This window comes from Hyperolius riggenbachi, chromosome 6 (assembly GCF_040937935.1).
Source record: "Hyperolius riggenbachi isolate aHypRig1 chromosome 6, aHypRig1.pri, whole genome shotgun sequence".
Classification (NCBI taxonomy): domain Eukaryota; kingdom Metazoa; phylum Chordata; class Amphibia; order Anura; family Hyperoliidae; genus Hyperolius; species Hyperolius riggenbachi.
The window spans coordinates 291,093,333-291,115,213 of record NC_090651.1 but is presented as its reverse complement, the minus strand read 5'-3'; the positions used below and the strand labels follow the sequence as shown (position 1 = coordinate 291,115,213).

The 21,881-nt window shown below is 45.0% G+C and overlaps 1 protein-coding gene across 11 annotated transcripts in view; it reads left to right on the top strand.

The window, feature by feature from the left end:
* EPN1 (epsin 1) overlaps positions 1-14,588 on the top strand; it is a 128,789-nt gene extending 114,201 nt beyond the window's left edge. For all 11 annotated transcript variants that reach the window (XM_068241037.1, XM_068241034.1, XM_068241033.1 and 8 more), the window contains 2 exons: positions 11,045-11,278; positions 13,257-14,588. In XM_068241037.1, coding sequence (XP_068097138.1) covers positions 11,045-11,278; positions 13,257-13,645 — 623 coding nt within the window. In that variant the 3' untranslated portion in view covers positions 13,646-14,588. The remainder of the gene's footprint in view (positions 1-11,044; positions 11,279-13,256) is intronic.
* Positions 14,589-21,881: the final 7,293 nt, after the last annotated feature.

Sequence of the window (21,881 nt, the reverse complement as noted above, 5' to 3'; positions counted from 1 at the left end):
CTGAATGCCTAATAAGGCATATTAGAAGATCCCCATGCAGAAGTGGTGGGGGATCGATGGCCATATGGCATTGCACTGCAATGTACAATGTTTGAAGTTTGTACAATGTAAAATTTAGTTTGTTCTGTGGTTTAGGAATTTGTCAATATTCAATCAAATTCCAATTGGATAGGGATTGATTGTCATGTTTTATTGGACCATAATCAACCTATGCGTGGCTAGCTTAACTGTTTGTTCAGAACCCTCCAGCAATGTCCACCAGGGCACAGTCTTATTGTGTGTCAGTAGTGTAGCCCCAGTATTCCATTTTCAAAATAGCGAATCCTTTTCACACACAGCTGAACTTCCCCAGTGGTTTTTCATTATCTTTATAACTGTATGATAAACATGCATTACTGCGCTGTATAGCAGGGGACCCCAACATTTTTCGGCCTGGGGACTGCTATCCAGACCAAACTTTCCCTGAGGAGAATGTCGGGTGTGGCAGCCAAATAATTTGGAGTACATAAGTATGTAGGTAGCCAGGAACAGGTAGGGTATCTAGGTATACTTGCCCCAATATAAGGAGTAAGGTTGCCCCTGTATAGGTAGTATAGTTACCACAGTATAATGAGTATAGCTGCCCCATTATAAAGAGTATAGCTGCCCCAGTATAGCTAGTATATATGCCCCTGTGTAGGTAGTTTCATTGCCCCAGTATAGCTAGTATAGTTGCCCCTGTATAGAGATTATAGTTGCCTGCGGCCGCTGCTGCTTTTAGCTTAGCTGGCGGCGCTTCCTCTTTTATAATGCCTGGTCAGCCCCCCTCCATCATGCCCCGTCTTCTTACACAGCAGCGTGTCTCCCGGCTGCTGTGAATAGGCAGGAAGCAGGGCAGCGGTTCCCCTAGTAATGGTGATATACATTGCTGCTATAGGCAGCCGCTCTCCTGCTTCTTGCCTATTCACAGCAGCCGGGAGACACACTGCTGTGTAAGAAGATGGTGCATGATGGAGAGGGGCTGACCAGGCATTATGAAAGAGGAAGTGGCCACCAGCTTAGGTAACACAGCGGCTGGGGGTGAGAGGCCAGACAGACCTGCGGCCCAGCTGCAAACGGCCCGCGGACAGGGGGTTTGGGACCCCTGCTGTATAGCACTTAGGCAGAGTATACATTGGTAGTCTATGCAGCGTTTGTTCGGTAGCTTAGCTCTTGAGCCGCTAAAACCCACCGCAGCCCGCAGGCCCTTTTTGCATTTTTTTTACAGTTGGCTGTCTTATAGTTCCAAATGCTAGGAGGTTGTGGTTGGAGCAACCGGCAGTGAGGAAAAGGCCCAAGGAGGACAGAATTTTCTTTCTACCTCTTCAGAATGGCTGTCGAAGCCCCTTCTGTTTGAAGTGTATATAATTTGGAGTTATTGGTTTATTCATTGGGCAGCACGGTGGCGTAGTGGTTAGCTCTCTCTCGCCTTGCAGCGCTGGGTCCCTGGTTCAAATCCCAGCCAGGGCACTATCTGCAAAGAGTTTGTATGTTCTCTCCGTGTCTGCGTGGGTTTCCTCCCACATTCCAAAAACCTACAGATAAGTTAATTGGCTCCCCCTAAAAAAAAAAAAAGAAAAAAATGGCCCTAGACTACAGTACTTACACTACATAATATAGACATATAGCAATGGTAGGGATTAGATTGTGAGCTCCTTTGAGGGACAGTTAGTGATAAGATATATACAGTGGAGGAAATAATTATTTGACCCCTCACTGATTTTGTAAGTTTGTCCAATGACAAAGAAATGAAAAGTCTCAGAACAGTATCATTTCAATGGTAGGTTTATTTTAACAGTGGCAGATAGCACATCAAAAGGAAAATCGAAAAAATAACCTTAAATAAAAGATAGCAACTGATTTGCATTTCATTGAGTGAAATAAGTTTTTGAACCCTCTAACAATAGAAGACTTAATACTTAGTGGAAAAACCCTTGTTTGCAAGCACAGAGGTCAAACGTTTCTTGTAATTGATGACCAAGTTTGCACACATTTTAGGAGGAATGTTGGTCCACTCCTCTTTGCAGATCATCTCTAAATCCCTAAGGTTTCGAGGCTGTCTGTGCAACTCTGAGCTTGAGCTCCCTCCATAGGTTTTCTATTGGATAAAGGTCTGGAGACCGACTAGGCCACTCCATGACCTTAATGTGCTTCTTCTTGAGCCACTCCTTTGTTGCCTTTGCTGTATGTTTTGGGTCATTGTCGTGCTGGAATACCCATCCATGACCCATTTTCAGTTTCCTGGCAGAGGGAAGGAGGTTGTCGTTCAGGATTTCACGATACATGGCTCCGTCCATTTTCCCGTTAATGCGATTAAGTTGTCCTGTGCCCTTAGCAGAAAAACACCCCCAAAGCAAAATGTTTCCACCCCCATGCTTGACGGTGGGGACGGTGTTTTGGGGGTCATAGGCAGCATTTTTCTTCCTCCAAACACAGCGAATTGAGTTAATGCCAAAGAGCTCTATTTTGGTCTCATCAGACCACAGCACCTTCTCCCAGTCACTCACAGAATCATTCAGGTGTTCATTGGCAAACGTCAGACGGGCCTGCACATGTGCCTTCTTGAGCAGGGGGACCTTGCGAGCCCTGCAGGATTTTAATCCATTGCGGTGTAATGTGTTTCCAATGGTTTTCTTGGTGACTGTGGTCCCTGCTAATTTGAGGTCATTCACTAACTCCTCCCGTGTAGTTCTAGGATGCTTTTTCACCTTTCTCAGAACCATTGACACCCCACGAGGTGAGATCTTGCGTGGAGCCCCAGAGCGAGGTCGATTGATGGTCATTTTGTGCTCCTTCCATTTTCGAACAATCGCACCAACAGTTGTCACCTTCTCTCCCAGCTTCTTGCTAATGGTTTTGTAGCCCATTCCAGCCTTGTGCAGGTCTACAATTTTGTCTGACATCCTTGGACAGCTCTTTGGTCTTTCCCATGTTGGAGAGTTTGGAGTCTGCTTGATTGATTGATTCTGTGGACAGGTGTCTTTTATACAGGTGACTATTTAAGACAGGTGTCCTTAATGAGGGTGACTAATTGAGTAGAAGTGTCTAACCACTCTGTGGGAGCCAGAACTCTTAATGGTTGGTAGGGGTTCAAAAACTTATTTCGGTACTTATCCATTAGCCGGGCGCATCCGGCAGGTGGCGCTGTTGATGTTAATTCCAATCATAATTACTTCACGTCAACCTATGAATGTAAACGCCGGATGCGCCCGGCTTAAACAGATCAAGCCGCCGGCTTGCTTCGTGTCTCGCTCTTCTCCCCCTCTTGCCCTCTCTCCTATAGAACACTGGGGAGGGGACATGCGTGTCCCCCCAGAGTCGTTCGTCGCAATGCCGCGACGAACGACTCTGGGGGGACACGTATGCCCCCTCCCCAAGGCTCATACGAGAGAGGGCAAGAGGGGGAGGAGAGCGAGACACTCACGAAGCAAGCCGGCGGCTTGATCTGTTTAAGCCGGGCGCATCCGGCGTTTACATTCACAGGTTGACGTGAAGTAATTATGATTGGAATTAACATCAACAGCGCCACCTGCCGGATGCGCCCGGCTAACGGATAAGTACCCTTATTTCACTCAATGAAATGCAAATCAGTTGCTATCTTTTATTTAAGGTTATTTTTTCCATTTTCCTTTTGATGTGCTATCTGCCACTGTTAAAATAAACCTACCATTGAAATTATACTGTTCTGAGACTTCATTTCTTTGTCATTGGACAAACTTACAAAATCAGTGAGGGGTCAAATAATTATTTCCTCCACTGTATATACATTGTACAGCGCTGCGTAATATGTCGGCGCGATATAAATACTAAAAATAATAATAATTCACCATTGTCCTTCTCATGCTTACACTTAAACCTCCTTAGCATTCTGGACGAGCTGAGCTCGTCCAGTAATGCCGCTGTGCACCGTCCGGCCCTGGTGGGCCGATTTGCACAATTTTTTTTTTCAAACACGCAGCTAGCACCTTGCTAGCTGCATGTTTGTTTCGATCGCTGCTGAGCTGCCGCTACCCGCCGCGAAAGAGGGCCCCCCCCCCGCAGACCCCTTGCGCAGCCTGGCCAATCGCCGCCAGGCTGCGCTATGGGGTGGATCAGGACTCCCTGTGACGTCGATGACATCACTCCGTTTGTCGCTATTATGACGGGGGAAGCCCTAAAGGAAATCCCGTTCAGAATGGGATTTCCTGATGGGCATGATCGCCGGTGGCGATCGGAAGGGAGGGAGGAAGCAGGGAGGGGGGGAATCATGTAACTAGCGATAGGCTAGCTACATGATAAAAGAAAAAAATTGGGCGAAAAAAAACGGGAATCAGAATGCCCAGCATGTTAAAGAAAGATGATGTACACCAAGCAGAGGACTTAGAAGATGCTTTTAGACTTAACCTTCCAGCATATAAAGGTTGTCCAGATCTCAACTGAAGCATGGGAGGTTGTTTACAATGTGCTTCCTGTTTGTCTGAGCCACCTGTTACAATTTCCTGATATGCTTGAGAAAAAGGTTTCAGGCAATCCTAAACTGTCTAGCACTGCCACACCAATGTAAATTTAAGGAACATATGTGGCAGTTGTAGTTTGCAGATTAATGGACATGATGCAGTCCAGGAGTGGGCAAACTTTTTGACTTGAGGGACACATGGGGTTCTCAGGTTTGGCCGAGGGTCTAAGTAAGAATATGATTGAGGTTGTGCGGGGGATGGATGGGGCATTGATGACAAGGAAGACTCCCCCTTCTTTTTCCTCACACAATATATCATGGATAAAGGAACGGGTTGAGCAGGTGGCCCCCATATTCCTCCCTAATGTCGTTCCTTGAAGTATGGGGTCTTTGAGGAACGGCATGGAGGCTTCCAGGGACTGGTCGGTAGGACTTGGACGGACTCCTTAATTAGACGATAGATGAGGCTTTGTGACCCTTATTGTGGAAGAGATGGCTTTGGTGTCTTCCCCGCCGCTACGGCCCTGTTGTTTATGGAGTGTGCTGCTTGCATAGTTCTATCATTAACCATTTTTTTCTTTTTGTACTTCTTATATATTTAGAAAGTGAGGAAAGGTCAAAAAAAGGTAGTGCAGTCATCTTTTCTGGGCATTGAGTAAGCCAGCCTACTTGGGGTATGAATGTGATAGTATGGATGGGGTTTTACTGGATGAATGGGGATGGGTGGAATGAGTGGTTATGGGTGAATTACTTATAACCGTGTTATGTTAACTTGTAAGTGGTACTACTTTATAACTATCATTTATTTTATTATTTTTTGGTCCCTTTACTATGGTGATATACAATAATTAGAGACTCTGAAGCCTCTTAAAAATCCTTTTTTTATTACACAATCCTGTTTAACACATTAGCCCTACCTAAACTACCGCATCCCCGCCGCTGTAATCTATCTAAATCCCCCTAACTCCTTGGGGGGGGATGGGGGGGCAATCCAGGCAGTGCTTCCGTGAGAGGCAGAGCTGCAGCTGTCTGTCAGCCCGGATTGCCGCCTCTCCCCCGCCCCTCTGTCTTCCTTCGCTGAGAGGAGTGGGGGGGAGGCAGAGATCCGCCGCTGATGGACGGCGCATGGAGGCAGAGCTGCGGCTCATAGCTCTGCCTCCAACAGCAGCAAGATCCACGACCAAGAAAGTCGTGGATTTTGTGGGGGAGAGGGAGGGGGGAGTTAGGGGGGATTTAGATAGATTACAGCGGCGGGGATGCGGCAGTTTAGGTAGGGCTAATGTGTTAAACAGGATTGTGTAACAAAAAAAGGATTTTTAAGAGGCTTCAGAGTCTCTAAAGATTTTGCAAACTGATGCAAACAGTACCTGACATAAGGACCATTCCATAAAACTAGTCGGGCTATAACCCGGAAGAGAGCTGAGTTAAAATAATAGGAAAAAAAAATAGGGGTGAAGTGTGGCCATGACAGTATGTGGGTGGAGCTAACTGTAATGTAACAGAGTAACGCAAAGACAGACGGCCCAAGTTTTCTCTCAAAACACAAGCACACATAAGAGAGCAGTATGTGGTGGAAGGGAGGATTCACATGGATGTGCAGATGACAAATCTGCATAAACTGCGTGGTGCTATCATGTCAATATGGAGCAAAGTCTGAGGAATTCCATGAAGAATCACTCATGTGAAATGCGCATTTATTGCCCCACATTTACAAAGTGCAGCAAACATTACCCCAGACATAAAGTATTTAAATTCTTTCCTGGTGCCAGTGGTTTCCCCCTCCCACCCCAAAATATATGGTAGCCAGGAGTGCCTGAAATATAGGTTAATTATAGGTAGTCTGGTGTGTCCAAAGACGCACACAAACACCCCCCCCCCCCCATACACACACCCCCCCCCCCCCCACACACACACACACACACACACACACACACTCCCCCACCCCACACACACGCACCCACCCATCCCCATCCATCCTCAGTTTTTCCCACAGAGTGCAAGTGGAGCCTATGACTGGCTCACCTAGCAGCTTCCAGCATCAATCACTATTGTGGCAGCGGTGTCACATGACAAGCTGGCGTACTGTCAGTGAGTCACATGACTTGCCTTGGAGATCGGCGATGCAAGCTGTCGGGTCACACACTCCTCTCACAACTCTGCAGGCAGGTAAGAAGGAAGAGAGCGTTGGTGGGCCGGATGAAAGTAAAAAATGGTCCGAATGCAACCGTGGGCAATAGTTTGCCCACCCCTTATATAGTCATTGCTGCTAAATTGCTAGAGTATGAAAACAGTAAATATAGTTTATAAATTACCCCAGGGTGTACCAGATTCCACAGGAAAGTGTTTGTGGTGAACACCACCTAGGTACCTTTTTCCTCCTTTACGATTTCTTTTACGCTTACCGGCTTGATATGTGCTAAAAGGTGATAACTTTTCCAACTTGCATATATATATATTTTATTTGGATTGTCCCAATTACAAGCTGGATGCAATGTCACCTCTTATTATTATGTTGGCTATTATTGGCGGCCCCCCCCCCCATTTTCTATACCCTGGGTCACTGGGTGCGTGGGATTCAAATTTTAAGTGGGCGGAGCCAAAAACAACCAATTAGATTTTTTTGATTGCTTTTAATGGAGCAATTTGATCTGCTTCAATTTTCAGTTTTAAACCAGGTTCCACTGATTTTGTGTACTCTCTATGCACCAGGGGCGACTTGCCACAACACCTCGTGTTTCAACATCATGTGGTTTCTTCAGAAAGACACCATCTAGTTATTATTATTTTTTTTATAGCACCAGCATCCTTTACAACAGAATGCAGGGTATAACAATACAATATAAACAAAGCAATTAACAATACAAGACGATGGTAGATTACAGCTGCTGCAGTGAACAAATCAACTACAGATTTTAACATAGGAGTGGGAGATATGTACGCACATTACACAGCGTTGTGAGACAAAAGGGGAAGAAAGGACTGGTCAATCTGTCTTATATTCTAATGGGTTAGGGAATAGGGCCATAGGAGGAGGCAGGCTGTGTATGAGAGATGGTAAAGTGGTGGTTAGTGGACAAAGTGTCCTAACTGAGATAGTTTGCATGCGTGAAGAGGGGTTTTCAGGTTGCGCCTGAAAAGGGTAAGTAAGGGCAATGGTAGATGTGTTGAGGGAGGGTAGAGAATCCTCAAGTTTTGTAAGTGGGAGTGAGAAGATGTAAAAAGACCCTTTTTCATACTGTAGTGGAATGTGCAGCCTCTATCTCACCCAGCCGCCTTTTACTATCCTAGGAGTTTTCAGCATAGTCCCCAACCACATACAGACAGTAGGTTTTTGTCACCAGTAATGTGTTCTTGATAACTTGGGGTGAAAATCTATAGGAAATACAGATACTTTGCGTCGGGGCCTTTCCAATTAACTAAATTATATCCTACTTGCCTTACTACAGTTGTAGGTTATTCTGAAACTCCTCTCCTCATCTTCTCCCTGTCCTCCTCTGGACAGGAATGGATGCCTTGCAGAGAGACTAACGCGTTATTTTGAAACAGATTGGATGAAAATGTCCTCTGATGCAACAAGTACAGATCCTTACCAGTGTACATGCCTTGTGTGTGTACACTGCTTCAGGCCTCGCTCACTAGAGTTTTTAACCATTCAAATCTATGGTAACATTGGAGTTGGTTTATGTTTCAGCCTTTTATCAATCAGTGTTGTGTTTATGCGACAACAGAAAATCTATGCAAGACAGGTGCGTTCAAAGTTCACCACTGAGATTCTGAGGTGACTGTGTCCGCCCTTCTGTGTTAACGTGGCTCCAATGTAATTCTACTTCACGCAAAGAGACACCACTCCATACTGGGCATAAGAGGAACCCACTCCAGATACTTGTGGTGAAACGCCTCTATGGAGGAAAACACTAAGGTAGTGCATTAATCAAGGTGGTCACTGTCTGTGTCTTACTGGCATCTAGTAATTGCCTTTAAGGGTTGAGTGACCACCAAAATAAAAATGGAGGATGCCAAAGACCAGTGCAGGAGATCTGACTGGTTCTGACCGAGACCTCCAACACGCTATTAACGTCTTCCATGAACACCTCTGTGCTTCAGTCAGGAATGCTGTCATCAGGGTAAAGATGAAACTCTTAGAAAGTGTCATGATGATGATGACGATTTAGTATTTATATAGCGTTAACATCTCCTGTGTATTGTCTTGTTGCTTAACTGTCAGAGGGGCTCACAATCTAATCCCTACCATAGTCATATGTTTATATCATGTAGTGTATGTATCGTCGTCTAGGGCCAATTTAGGGGGAAGCCAGTTAACTTATCTGTATGTTTTTGGGATGTGGGAGGAAACCAGAGTGCCTGGAACAAACCTACGCAGACACTGGCAGAACATAGAAACTGCATGCAGATAGTGCCCTGGCTGGGATTCCAACCTGCAAGGCAAGAGTGCTAATCACTATGCCACCGAGATGCACGCTGAAGCATTGCAGGCGGCACCTGTTACCGACTCCCAGGGAGGTGGCCTGTTAAAATATGAGAGCTTTTAAAAAGCATTTTTAATCTATTTATGTACCTGCAATTGCATTTTTTCCCCCTGTTGGAAAGAGGAGTAGAAAGCTGTGTAGAGAATTTGCTCTTGTTTTTAAGGTAAGTGCTGAGGTGAGCTGAGACACATCAAGGGGAACCCTGCATGCTACCCTGGTGACAGCACTCCTGTTTAAAATGTGCACGGAGGTGCTTGCAAGATCAACAATACACTATATTAGTGGTTTTTTCCTCCCTAGAGATGTTGCACCACGAGCCGCTGGATTGGAGTTCCTTTGTGTGAACTAGAATTAGATTGGAACTGTTTTGATACAGAAGGGCAGATACAGTCACTTCAGAATGTCAGTGGTGACCTTTGATCGGATCTCTCTTCCATAGATATGGGTGGCTTTGGTGTGTGAACTTTCAGTGTGTGATCCACCTCTATTTGTCTTGATGTGCTGTGTGCAGGTTTGAGGACACTCACTTTCTTTAGCATCAGAAAATCACTGGATGCAGCTTTTCAGGTGCAGCAAACCCTTTGAAAGTGCTGGTTACAGCTTTCAGGTGTTCACTGTAAATGAGCCTTGTAAACTCTAGCCAATTGCTTCCGAAACACTAGCTGGACAAACACCATAAAAATACTGTTTGAAGTCATTATGTAGAAATGGTTTAAAATGTCAGGCAAGTACCAAAGAAATGCCTGTGTGAACAAGGCCGTGGGGTACATAAATATGCATGTTTATCACCTGCAGGGATCAAGACTCAATACCTCATGCAGCAGTTAGGAGCTGGGTGCTGTACATGCATGTTAGTAGCCTACAGCCTAGTGATACTGTCTGTTGCTATGAGGGAGCGGACAACAGAGTGGCTTTTAGTAGGTGGGGTATGGTGGATAACAGCGGGCTCAGCCGAGATGATCTAGCACTCCGGATCTATCGGCGACAAGTCAGTTTGGCTGTACACACGCTAGATGATTGCCAGAGGCGGCCAGGCAGGGCCATCTCTGTCGAGTTTAGACTAGCATGTGTATGCACTTTAAAGATGAACTGTAGTGAAAATAACTTAATGTATTAAATTGCTTACAGTTTACAATATTGATTTATAAATTTAGTCAGCGTTTTCTCATTGTAAAATCTCACCCTGATTTACAGTCTGAAACTTATCACAGGCGGTGAAATCTTTAGTCCCATCATGTGATCTCTGTAGAATGTTTGGAAACTAGTACAATCAATGTTCACTTCATCAGGAGAAAGGATTGTATATTAATCATAAATTGTATAGTTCAATAGTAAAGTGAATTAAAGATCTTGCTAACCATCTGGCACAAGGGTCTGAAACCCCCCACAGGAAGGAAACTGTAGATCAAAGATACCTATGGTGTTGGGCTTCACGTGTGAGTGGCCATAGTCCAGAGTGTGCAATTTTGGGATTGTATACTATATCTACATGCATCTGTCTACCTTGTTGGTGAACCCGCATTTCCCCATGAAGATACAGCAGTGACCAGTTATGACAAATGTTATGGTCACATACAAAATATTGTTACAGGCAACCAACAGCCTGATTTTCATAAGACCTCTCTCCAGTGGGGATGTCCTCAATAAGACCTAGACCTGATTTTTTTTTTATTTGTTTATGTGGTAACCATTTCCCTCCTTCACATAGGTCATATATAACATTATAGTAAGAGGTGTTCAGAATTTTTACAGTTATTGGTTGTGTGATTGTAGTTGCATGCAGCATTCACAGCGATGGGTGTTAAAGCTAGGATTGCTTGGCTTCAATAAATCAAAATAAAGTCAATGTGACCCAGGTGAGGACTGCAGGCAGTTTTTGGTGATGGTTGGGTGTCCTTTCTCTTATCTAATTGCAGTATCTGGTCCTGCTGGAACTACAGACCTTACTATACACTTTGCTTGTGCTTCATCTTTTTTTATTTTCATAATTGACATCTGGGTGCCAGGTGTTCTCTGCTTGACTGTCCTGACATAGCCAGTATATATTTTATTTCAGATTGTTCTGAACTCTGCACTAACATTTTACCCCTTATGTCGTCTTTAGGAGAGCTAGATCTTCTGGCTGGGGAAGTTCCAATGTCACGTTCCCTTGGATCAAAGAGTCCTGATGCCTTCGACATGGCGGCCATGAGTGGCTCACTCTCCGACTCTGGCAGGCCAACTCGGAAAACACCAGAGTCCTTCCTGGGGCCAAATGCAGCCTTGGTAGACTTGGACTCCCTTATTTCAAAACCCACCATACAGAATACCAAGACTTCAAATCCCTTCCTTGTAACAGGTATGTGACTGTTGATACATTTTATTTATTTATTGAAGTCTGGTTTTTGGACTATATAGTTACAGATGAGGAAATTACTTGATTTCAAAAACAGTGGCCCATATGCATTTAACTTTTGACCTGAAATGTCTGCCCAGTGATATTCACATTGGCCTTTTTGATAAACAGTAGAATCCTAACCAGCTGTGGAGTAGGTCTCTGTATTCTGCTACGGTGATGTAATGCTATCACAGCACAGAAGTGGGAGAACAATAGTAAGAGGCATTCCTTTAGACTTGCATGTCCCTTTTCAGTCTCTCTGAATCTCTGTATTAGTCTTTCTTAAGGCCCATACACACGTCGGATTTGCGCGAACGACGGGTCGTTTGAACGTTCCGTCGTTCGCACGTTTCCGCATGAAATCCGGCGTGTGTACAGACTATCGTTCGGGAGATAAGACTGGTTACCAGCGATCCGCCCGGCGGATCGTTGGTAACCAGTCTTATCTCCCGAACGATAGTCTGTACACACGCCGGATTTCATGCGGAAACGTGCGAACGACGGAACGTTCAAACGACCCGTCCGCGCAAATCCGACGTGTGTATGGGCCTTTATGCTCAACACACACCATACAATCTTGGTTGTACAGATTTGCCAAATCTATGTAGTAGAAGGGCCAACAAATTGAAAATGCCTTAAATGATTAATTGGATAAGCTCTTATACTACATGAAAGTGGTGAGATTGAACAACCAAGATTGTATGGTGTGTGTTGAGCCTTAGGCTATTGAAAAAAATGCTATGTTTTGCTATGTTTAGATGAGGCACACCATACTTGGATGATCTTACCAGTTGCCGATCGGCATCTTGGAGCAGACTTCTAAAGGGTTAAATTGATACTGAGTAGGTTTAAAAAACACAATTTGTACTTGTAGAAAAAGGCACTCCACAGGCTTCAAACTTGCATTTGTCTGTTTATTTGAGCAGGTTGACACACACTACATGTTACAGGGGCGCTGACCTTCACTAAGTCCTGCACATGCGCGGTTCAGAATTAGGACTCTCACGCCGGCCGGTGTGATGACATGTAATGTGCGCGGCGAGGACTCGTACTAGCGACTTCAGGCCGAGGTCTCAAATTAAGGGAGCTGCCAGCGGGCCCGGGAGAGGAGCCAGGAGGACGCCGGGGGACTAGAGGAAAGAAACTTTTCCCACCCAGCAGTATATCAGTACCAATGGAGGGAGTAGTGAGGAGCAAGGGAGGAGCGATTCAGCCTCAATGTTAAGTATAGGAAAGTGGAAAATCGCTCTGAAAATCGCTAGATCAGAGCGATTTTCCAAGCAAATAAAAAACGCTACACCAAAACACTCCAAAAATCACTAGGCTAAGTGTTTGCTTTTATGCCAGCGTTTTTTGGTGTGCCCTAGCCGTGAAAGAGGAAAAATTGTCTCCTTGGAGAGAATTGAACAAGGGCCAGTGTATGTCGGAGCAAGCCAATACACAAAAAGAGTTGAAGTGTGAAGGATAGATTGCACTCTTGTAGTAGCTAATGATGTGTCAAGTCTGTAGTCCGACAGCACAATGGACTACAGGATGGCGATCAGCCTGGCGTATCGATTCCGCCAAGGGCTGGCTGAGAGCATTGGTCTCCACGCTCACCCCGCCAACCACATGACCTCACTCTCGTGCTTCTCTGTCGCCCACCCTATCCACAAAGCAGTAGTACACATCACTAGCCTGTGGGCTAGCAACATGTCTGTACAGTGTAGGCCCTGCAATATCACCTGATCAACCTCTGCTTAGGCAACATGCCTGGTACATGTGTACAACACTTTCATAATGGCATAGAATAGCTTTCAGAAACTACATTTCATTGTCCTTTGGCATCATGTATTTCATCTTGCAGTAACTGGTGTGTGCCAATTTTGAAATGTAGAATGACTTTGTATGTTGTATTTGTGATTGCATGGTTTTCATCCATTTGTTTTTTGTTTTTTAGGAGCGCCCAATGCAACTACAACAAATCCATTCCAGAGCAACCAACAGTCCTCTCTTACGCTGAACCAGCTTCGTGCCAGCCCCGTGATGTCAATGGGACAGCCGGTGACTCCAGCTGGACAAGCGCCTGCATCAATTCCATATGGTGCTGTCCCCCCTATGGTGTCAGTGTCTCCTTTAGCCCCAGGGATTCCTATAGCCAGTGTGGCACCAGTGGTTGGAATGCAGCCCATTGCTGGAGTGAGTGGCCTTCCAGTTGCTGCAGTGCCTGGTGTCCCTTCTATGAGCTTGCCTGCTATGATGCCACCGCAGCAGCTGGTGACACAACCCATTGTCCCCAACCTAAACGCACAAGCTGTGACGAGTACTACCAACCCTTTTTTGTTATGAGCTGTGGAGTCATGGAGTTGTAATGGCAATGACCAGGGTGATGGGTCAAAAATAAAAAATAAAGGCATCTTCATGCTACAATCACAGAATGTCCCTGTATCCGAATACCATCTTTTGTGGCAACCCTATAGTGGCAGCACACAATTTTTTGGTGTCTGCTTCCTTTTCACTGTGCCTCTGAATACCAAGAAATAGTATTTTGCCCTCCTCACAGTACTGGTAAAGGTGTTTAGGTAGAAGACCCTAGATTTTTTTTTTTATTGAATCAATAGTGTTATGCCTGATTTTGCTGTCTGTGTTTTTCTGTTTACCCGCCCCATATCCATTTGCATTAATTGCGCAGCATTTCAGTGAGGTTAGTTTCCATTTGTTTCTGCCCAGTAGCAGTCCGTGGCTCTTGAACCGCCAGCCGAGTGTTACTTACTTTGAACATCTTTTTTCCATATATGAAATAAGTGTTTTTTGCTGACACTATTTTACTTACATCTGATGAATGAACAGAATCTGATGAATGAACAGACTGCTGCATTTCCGTATGGACGCGTTTCGGAGCATCGTTCCTATTATCCCCCCAATCAGACGCCTGGGGCTCTTCTACGTGTAAATATTGCACCACTTCTTTCTTACTGGACCACAATAGGATATTGCCCTGATTAGAGAGGTGTTATGGATAAAACACTACAAACTAAGCTCTCTGTATTCCAGATCCAGCTGTCCAAATAAGGTGGGGTCTATAAGGGAGGGGGGGGAGGTGGGGAGGGGCTATAATGGGGTATGTTGCCATAATAGCGGGATGTCTCCTATTTATTAGAATGAATTCATGAGCGCTGATTGTGGATTTTTAACCCTTGAATTTCTTCCACTTATCTCCAGTTTCCCATTACAAGTCAAATCTGTGATGATTTATTTGATAACCACTTAATAAACTGATGGCTTTGCTTGGTGTGCTGTCCGTCAACTTCTATTCCATAAATATATATATATATATATATATATATATATATATATAAAATTTGCATTTGTTTTCCTTCTTTTTAGAAGAGAGGACGATGTTTAAATAAAAGTGAATCTGGGAAAGAATGAACAGCCTTTCCGTTATTTCAATGTTTTCAAATAAATATTGTCTTTTAATATGAAGTAGAGAACATTATTTCCTTGTATGCTGCATGGCCCTGCTTACACAATTTGGTTGTACGGCTAATGTATGTAACCTGGGTTACAAATGCCATTTGAGATGGTTTTATGTATACTTGCGGGGGTAGGGAGGTCTGGGAGGCACTGGTTATTTTTTTTAAAGGGGTACATACCAAAATGGTGTTAAGAAAACCTGATCTAGAACTTCATGAGGACTGTTCACTGACTTTTATTCCATACATTTGATAGACGCCAGTTGAAAAGGGCGCAGGAAATAGCCCATAGTAAAATATGGGTAAACTTAAAGAATAACAATAATATTTTTATAGTGCTTTTCTCCCTGGGGACTCAAAGAGCTTTGACCTGTGTTATGAAGTCTCAAAGGCTCAGGAAAAGAGTTGTTTTTAGCCTTTTGTTAAAGCAGTCCAGAGAAAGAGCCTCTCGCACTGATTGTCGAAGTGAGTAGGGGCTGCAAAGGAAAAGGTACGAGCACCAAATGTTAAGTGTATCCTGGAAATAACCAAATTCATCTTATTGGCAGAGCGGAGGGTTTGTGGAGGGGCATAAAGTTCAGATAGATACGCTATGTACTTGGGTCTCATGTGGTTTGGAGCCTTGAATGTCAGCAGACAGATCTTAAAATGGATTCTCTATTTTACTGGCAACCAGTGAAGAGTTAACAGTACTGGGGAGATGTGTGAGCTGCGGGGGGCATTGGCTAGGAGTCTGGCTGCTGCATTCTGTACTAGTTGTAAGGGGCGCAGAACCTTATCTGGGGATCCGATGAATAGGGCATTGCAGTACTCCAGGCGGGAGGATACAGATGCATGAACTAGGGCAGGTAAGTCTTCAGCTGGGATAAGGTTTGATTCTCGCTATATTTCTCGGAAGAAGGACGTCTTGACATCAGCTGATACGCCACCAACACCTTTGTTTTGTCAGAGTTAAGCCTCAACCAGCTGGTGTTCATCCAATTTTGTATTTCCACTAGACAGGCATTGATGGATACTGATGGGTCTTTAGTGCCAGGCTTGAATAACAGATACAGTTTTGTCGTCTGCGTAACAATGTATACCTAGGCCATAGTTCTGGACTATTTTGTCCACTGGGAGCATGTAGACTGCGAAGAGTAATGGAGATGGCACAGAACCCTGTGGAACTGCAGAGGCAAGTGGCACTGGGTTAACCACTTGAGGACCCCGGGCTTTCTACCCCTTAAGGACCGGCCACTTTTTTTCCATTCAGACCACTGCAGCTTTCACGGTTTATTGCTCGCTCATACAACCTACCACCTAAATGAATTTTGGCTCCTTTTCTTGTCACTAATAAAGCTTTCTTTTGGTGCTATTTGATTGTTCCTGCGATTTTTACTTTTTATTATATTCATCAAAAAAGACATGAATTTTGGCAAAAAAAAATGATTTTTTTAACTTTCTGTGCTGACATTTTTCAAATAAAGTAAAATTTCTGTATACATGCAGCGCGAAAAATGTGGACAAACATGTTTTGGATAAAAAAAAAACCCATTCAGTGTATATTTATTGGTTCGGGTAAAAGTTATAGCGTTTACAAACTATGGTGCAAAAAGTGAATTTTCCCATTTTCAAGCATCTATGACTTTTCTGACCCCCTGTCATGTTTCATGAGGGGCTAGAATTCCAGGATAGTATAAATGCTTCAGTATAGCAGCTCACCAGATGGACACCACCTCAGAATCCAGGTGGGTCTAGCGTATGGCCTTCAAGCGGCTAACTCTCAATCACAATCTCCACACTTGTTCAAAGGTAGAAAACGGCTCCAGATTTATTGCACATATCCACATGTAAAACAACATAAATGACATAGTGTAATTCAATTTTAAAAAACAGACAGTGGCCTGCGCAATCCAGCGCACTCACTTGAGTAGATGAAATGTAAGCATCTCGGGCATCAGAGCCCACCAATAACGTTCCCCTGGTATGCAGCGGCACCGGCGTCCCGACACTCCGCTCTCCTCCAAGGTAACCGTCCAAGCTTCCCACTACCCTCGTGACGTCAGCGCTCCTGGGTCCGCCCTACGCGTTTCGTCCAATGGACTCATCAGGGGCTGACGTCACCAAGGGCGCCGACGTCTTTTAAAGTGCGGGCTCCTCCCCTTCAAACTCGGGAGTAAGACGCGTCATAGCGTCAAGCCATCCGCATTGCAACCGCGGAAAAAACGACGCACACCCCGCGTCTATTGCGTCACTCTAACCGCGTCTGGAACGCAAGTGTTTCCGTATAGATTCAAACTATGCCATCTAGTGGAAAATTGGCTAATTGTAAGACTCCCAATTACTGGCAGCAGGACACAATATTCCTCTTTTGTTAAAAAATAATAAGCTAAAAGGAACCAAGGATAAAAAGGTAAAATTTAAAACCGAAAAAAAACAGGCTGTAGCTTCCCTTATTATTGGCAGGCTCCATATCCCCCACACAGAACTATTAAATATACATTGTCAAAATGCAATAGTCCCTATCCCCTGTTTACATAGTTAGGGCCAACATTGGTCCCAACTCAGACAGGAGGAGAAATCTGTGTAGCCCCACTGGGATATTTAAATGTACCCATGGGCCTCACTCCCCATCCCAACTTTATACTACTAATGTGATACTCTAATGTTGGCCCTAACTATGCTGGGTGGGAGAAATAACTCTGTAAATGGACAATTGTGTGTAAAAAAAATCAAAAGATTGTCATTTACAGAGGTATTTCTCCCACCCAGCATGGGTATGTGTAAAAATACACCCCAAAACACATTATACTACATCTCCCGAGTACGGCGATACCACATGATTGGCACTTTTTTGCAGCCTAGCTGCGCTCAGGGGCTCAAAGTCCAATGAGTACCTTTAGGATTTCACAGGTCATTTTTGTTTCAAGACTACTCCTCACGGTTTAGGGCCCCTAAAATGCCAGGGCAGTATAGGAACCCCACTAATGACCCCGTTTTAGAAAGAAGACACCCCAAGGTATTCCGTTAGGAGTATGGTGAGTTCATAGAAGTTTTTATTTTTTTGTCACAAGTTAGCGGAAATTGATTTTAATTGTTTTTTTTCACAAAGTGTCATTTTCCGCTAACTTGTGACAAAAAATAAAATCTTCTATGAACTCACCATACTCCTAACGGAATACGTTTGGGTGTCTTCTTTCTAGAATGGGGTCATTTGTGGGGTTCCTATACTGCCCTGGCATTTTAGGGGCCCTAAACCGCGAGGAGTAGTCTTGAAACAAAAATGACCTGTGAAATCCTAAAGGTACTCATTGGACTTTGGGCCCCTTAGCGCAGTTAGGCTGCAAAAAAGTGCCAATCATGTGGTATCGCCGTACTCGGGAGATGTAGTATAATGTGTTTTGGGGTGTATTTTTACACATACCCATGCTGGGTGGGAGAAATACCTCTGTAAATGACAATTGTTTTTTTTTTTTTACACACAATTGTCCATTTACAAAGAGATTTTTCCCACCCAGCATGGGTATGTGTAAAAATACACCCCAAAACACATTATACTACTTCTCCTGAGTACGGCGATACCACATGTGTGACACTTTTTTGCAGCCTAGGTGCGCTAAGGGGCCCAACGTCCTAATCACAGGTCATTTTGAGGCATTTGTTTTCTAGACTACTCCACGGTTTAGGGCCCCTAAAATGCCAGGGCAGTATAGCAACCCCACAAGTGACCCCATTTTAGAAAGAAGACACCCCAAGGTATTCCGTTAGGTGTATGGCGAGTTCATAGAAGATTTTATTTTTTGTCACAAGTTAGTGAAAAATGACACTTTGTGAAAAAAAAACAAAAATCAATTTCTGCTAACTTTTGACAAAAAATAAAATCTTCTATGAACTCGTCATACACCTAACAGAATACATTGGGGTGTCTTTTTTTCTAAAATGGGGTCCGTTTCTGGGGTTCCTATACCGCCCTGGCATTTTACGGGCCCAAAACTGTGAGTAGTCTGGAAACCAAATGTCTCAAAATGACTGTTCAGGGGTATAAGCATCTGCAAATTTTGATGACAGGTGGTCTATGAGGGGGCGAAGTTTGTGGAACCGGTCATATGCAGGGTGGCCTTTTAGATGACAGGTTGTATTGGGTCTGATCTGATGGATAGGAGTGCTAGGGGGGTGACAGGAGGTGATTGATTGGTGTCTCAGGGGGTGGTTAGAGGGGAAAATAGATGCAATCAATGCACTGGGGAGGTGATCGGAAGGGGGTCTGAGGGGGATCTGAGGGTTTGGCCGAGTGATCAGGAGCCCACACGGGGCAAATTAGGGCCTGATCTAATGGGTAGGTGTGCTAGGGGGTGACAGGAGGTGATTGATGTCTCAAGGTGTGATTAGAGGGGGGAATAGATGCAAGCAATGCACTGGCGAGGTGATCAGGGCTGGGGCCTGAGGGCATTCTGAGGGTGTGGGCGGGTGATTGAGTGCCCTAGGGGCAGATAGGGGTCTAATCTGATAGGTAGCAATGACAGGGGGTGATTGATGAGTAATTAGTGGGTGTTTAGGGTAGAGAACAGATATAAACACTGCCCTTGGGAGGTGATCTGACGTCGGATCTGCGGGCGAACTATTGGTGTGGGTGGGTGATCAGATTGCCCGCAAGGGGCAGGTTAGGGGCTGATTGATGAGTGGCAGTGACAGGGGGTGATTGATGGGTGGCAGTGCCAGGGGGTGATTGATGGGTGGCAGTGACAGGGGGTGATTGATGGGTGATTGACAGGTGATCAGTGGGTTATTACAGGGAAGAACAGATGTAACTAATGCACTGGCGAATTGATAAGGGGGGGGGGGGTCTGAGGGCAATCTGAGCGTGTAGGTGGGTGATTGGGTGCCCGCAAGGGGCAGATTAGGGTCTGATCTGATGGGTAACAGTGACAGGTGGTGATAGGGGGTGATTGATTGGTAATTAGTGGGTGTTTAGAGGAGACAATAGATGTAAACACTGCGCTTGGGTGGTTATCTGATGTCGGATCTGCGGGCGATCTATTGGTGTGGGTGGGTGATCAGATTGCCCGCAAGGGGCAGGTTAGGGGCTGATTGATGAGTGGCAGTGACAGGGGGTGATTGATGGGTGGCAGTGCCAGGGGGTGATTGATGGGTGGCAGTGACAGGGGGTGATTGATGGGTGATTGACAGGTGATCAGTGGGTTATTACAGGGAAGAACAGATGTAACTAATGCACTGGCGAATTGATAAGGGGGGGTCTGAGGGCAATCTGAGTGTGTAGGCGGGTGATTGGGTGCCCGCAAGGGGCAGATTGGGGTCTGATCTGATGGGTAACAGTGATAGGGGGTGATTGATTGGTAATTAGTGGGTGTTTAGAGGAGACAATAGATGTAAACACTGCGCTTGGGTGGTGATCTGATGTCGGATCTGCGGGCGATCTATTGGTGTGGGTGGGTGATTAGATTGCCCGCAAGGGGCAGGTTAGGGGCCGATTGATGGGTGGCAGTGACAGGGGGTGATTGATGGGTGATTGACAGGTGATCAGTGGGTTAATACAGGGAAGGACAGATGTAAATAATGCCCTGGCGAATTGATAAGGGGGGGGTCTGAGGGCAATCTGAGCGTGTAGGCGGGTGATTGGGTGCCCGCAAGGGGCAGATTAGGGTCTGATCTGATCGGTAACAGTGACAGGTGTTGATAGGGGGTGATTGATGGGTAATTAGTGGGTGTTTAGGGTAGAGAATAGATGTAAACACTGCGTTTGGGTGGTGATCTGATGTCGGATCTGCGGGCGATCTATTGGTGTGAGATGTAGCAGTGTACAGCGCTTTCACTATTAAATCCAAGTCAGCAATATTCAACAATAATGAACTTATGTAGACACAAACAACTTTCAATATCAAACATAAAGTCCTAATAAATGCTGGTAGTTTAAAGAGCTGCTCAAAAGAATCCAGCCTCCTCCTCCACTGTGATAGAGGATTAGGATCTTCTACCTCCAAACAGTTCTATGGATGTATATGTCACAATTATATACTCTCACCAATGTCCAGAGGCTGATATTGGAATAATCAGCAAAAGCCCTCATATGTAGACATCAGCTTTCCGACAGACTTCCTCCTATATACAGCTCAAAGAAACAAAACGGCACATAGCGTGAACCAGTCTGGACACAGCTGTTATAGACACTTCCTCCACCAGTGAAGGTTCTCAAGGTGAATAGACTGCCTTCTAATGCGTGCAACCCACATGCAGCCCGTGTCTCGCCAACATAGAACTTTTAAGCGCTCACCAGATATTCAGGCTGACCCTGTAAAGACCAGCTTTTTCGCTTTGTGGTGCCGCTTTCTGCCAGACCTTTCACTTGAACTGAGAGCCTCCTCCTCTCAGTTTTGTTTCTTTGAGCTGTATATAGGAGGAAGTCTGTCGGAAAGCTGATGTCTACATATGAGCGCTTTTGCTGATTATTCCAATATCAGCCTCTGGACATTGGTGAGAGTATATAATTGTGACATATACATCCATAGAACTGTTTGGAGGTAGAAGATCCTAATCCTCTATCACAGTGGAGGAGGAGGCTGGATTCTTTTGAGCAGCTCTTTAAACTACCAGCATTTATTAGGACTTTATGTTTGATATTGAAAGTTGTTTGTGTCTACATAAGTTCATTATTGTTGAATATTGCTGACTTGGATTTAATAGTGAGAGCGCTGTACACTGCTACATCTTATTCAGTAGGGAGGTGATACCCCCATTGTGTATAGCGATCCACCAGCACACATATTTGCCATATTTTCTAGGGAGGATAGAGGAGCGCCTATACCACTAATTCTATAGATCTATTGGTGTGGGTGATCAGATTGCCCGCAAGGGGCAGGTTAGGGTCTGATTGATGGGTGGCAGTGACAGGGGGTGATTGATGGGTGGCAGTGACAGGGGGTGATTGATGGGTGATTGACAGGTGATCAGTGGGTTATTACAGGGAAGAACAGATGTAAATATTGCACTGGCGAATTGATAAGGGGGGGGGGTCTGAGGGCAATCTGAGCGTGTAGGCGGGTGATTGGGTGCCCGCAAGGGGCAGATTAGGGTCTGATCTGATGGGTAACAGTGACAGGTGGTGATAGGGGGTG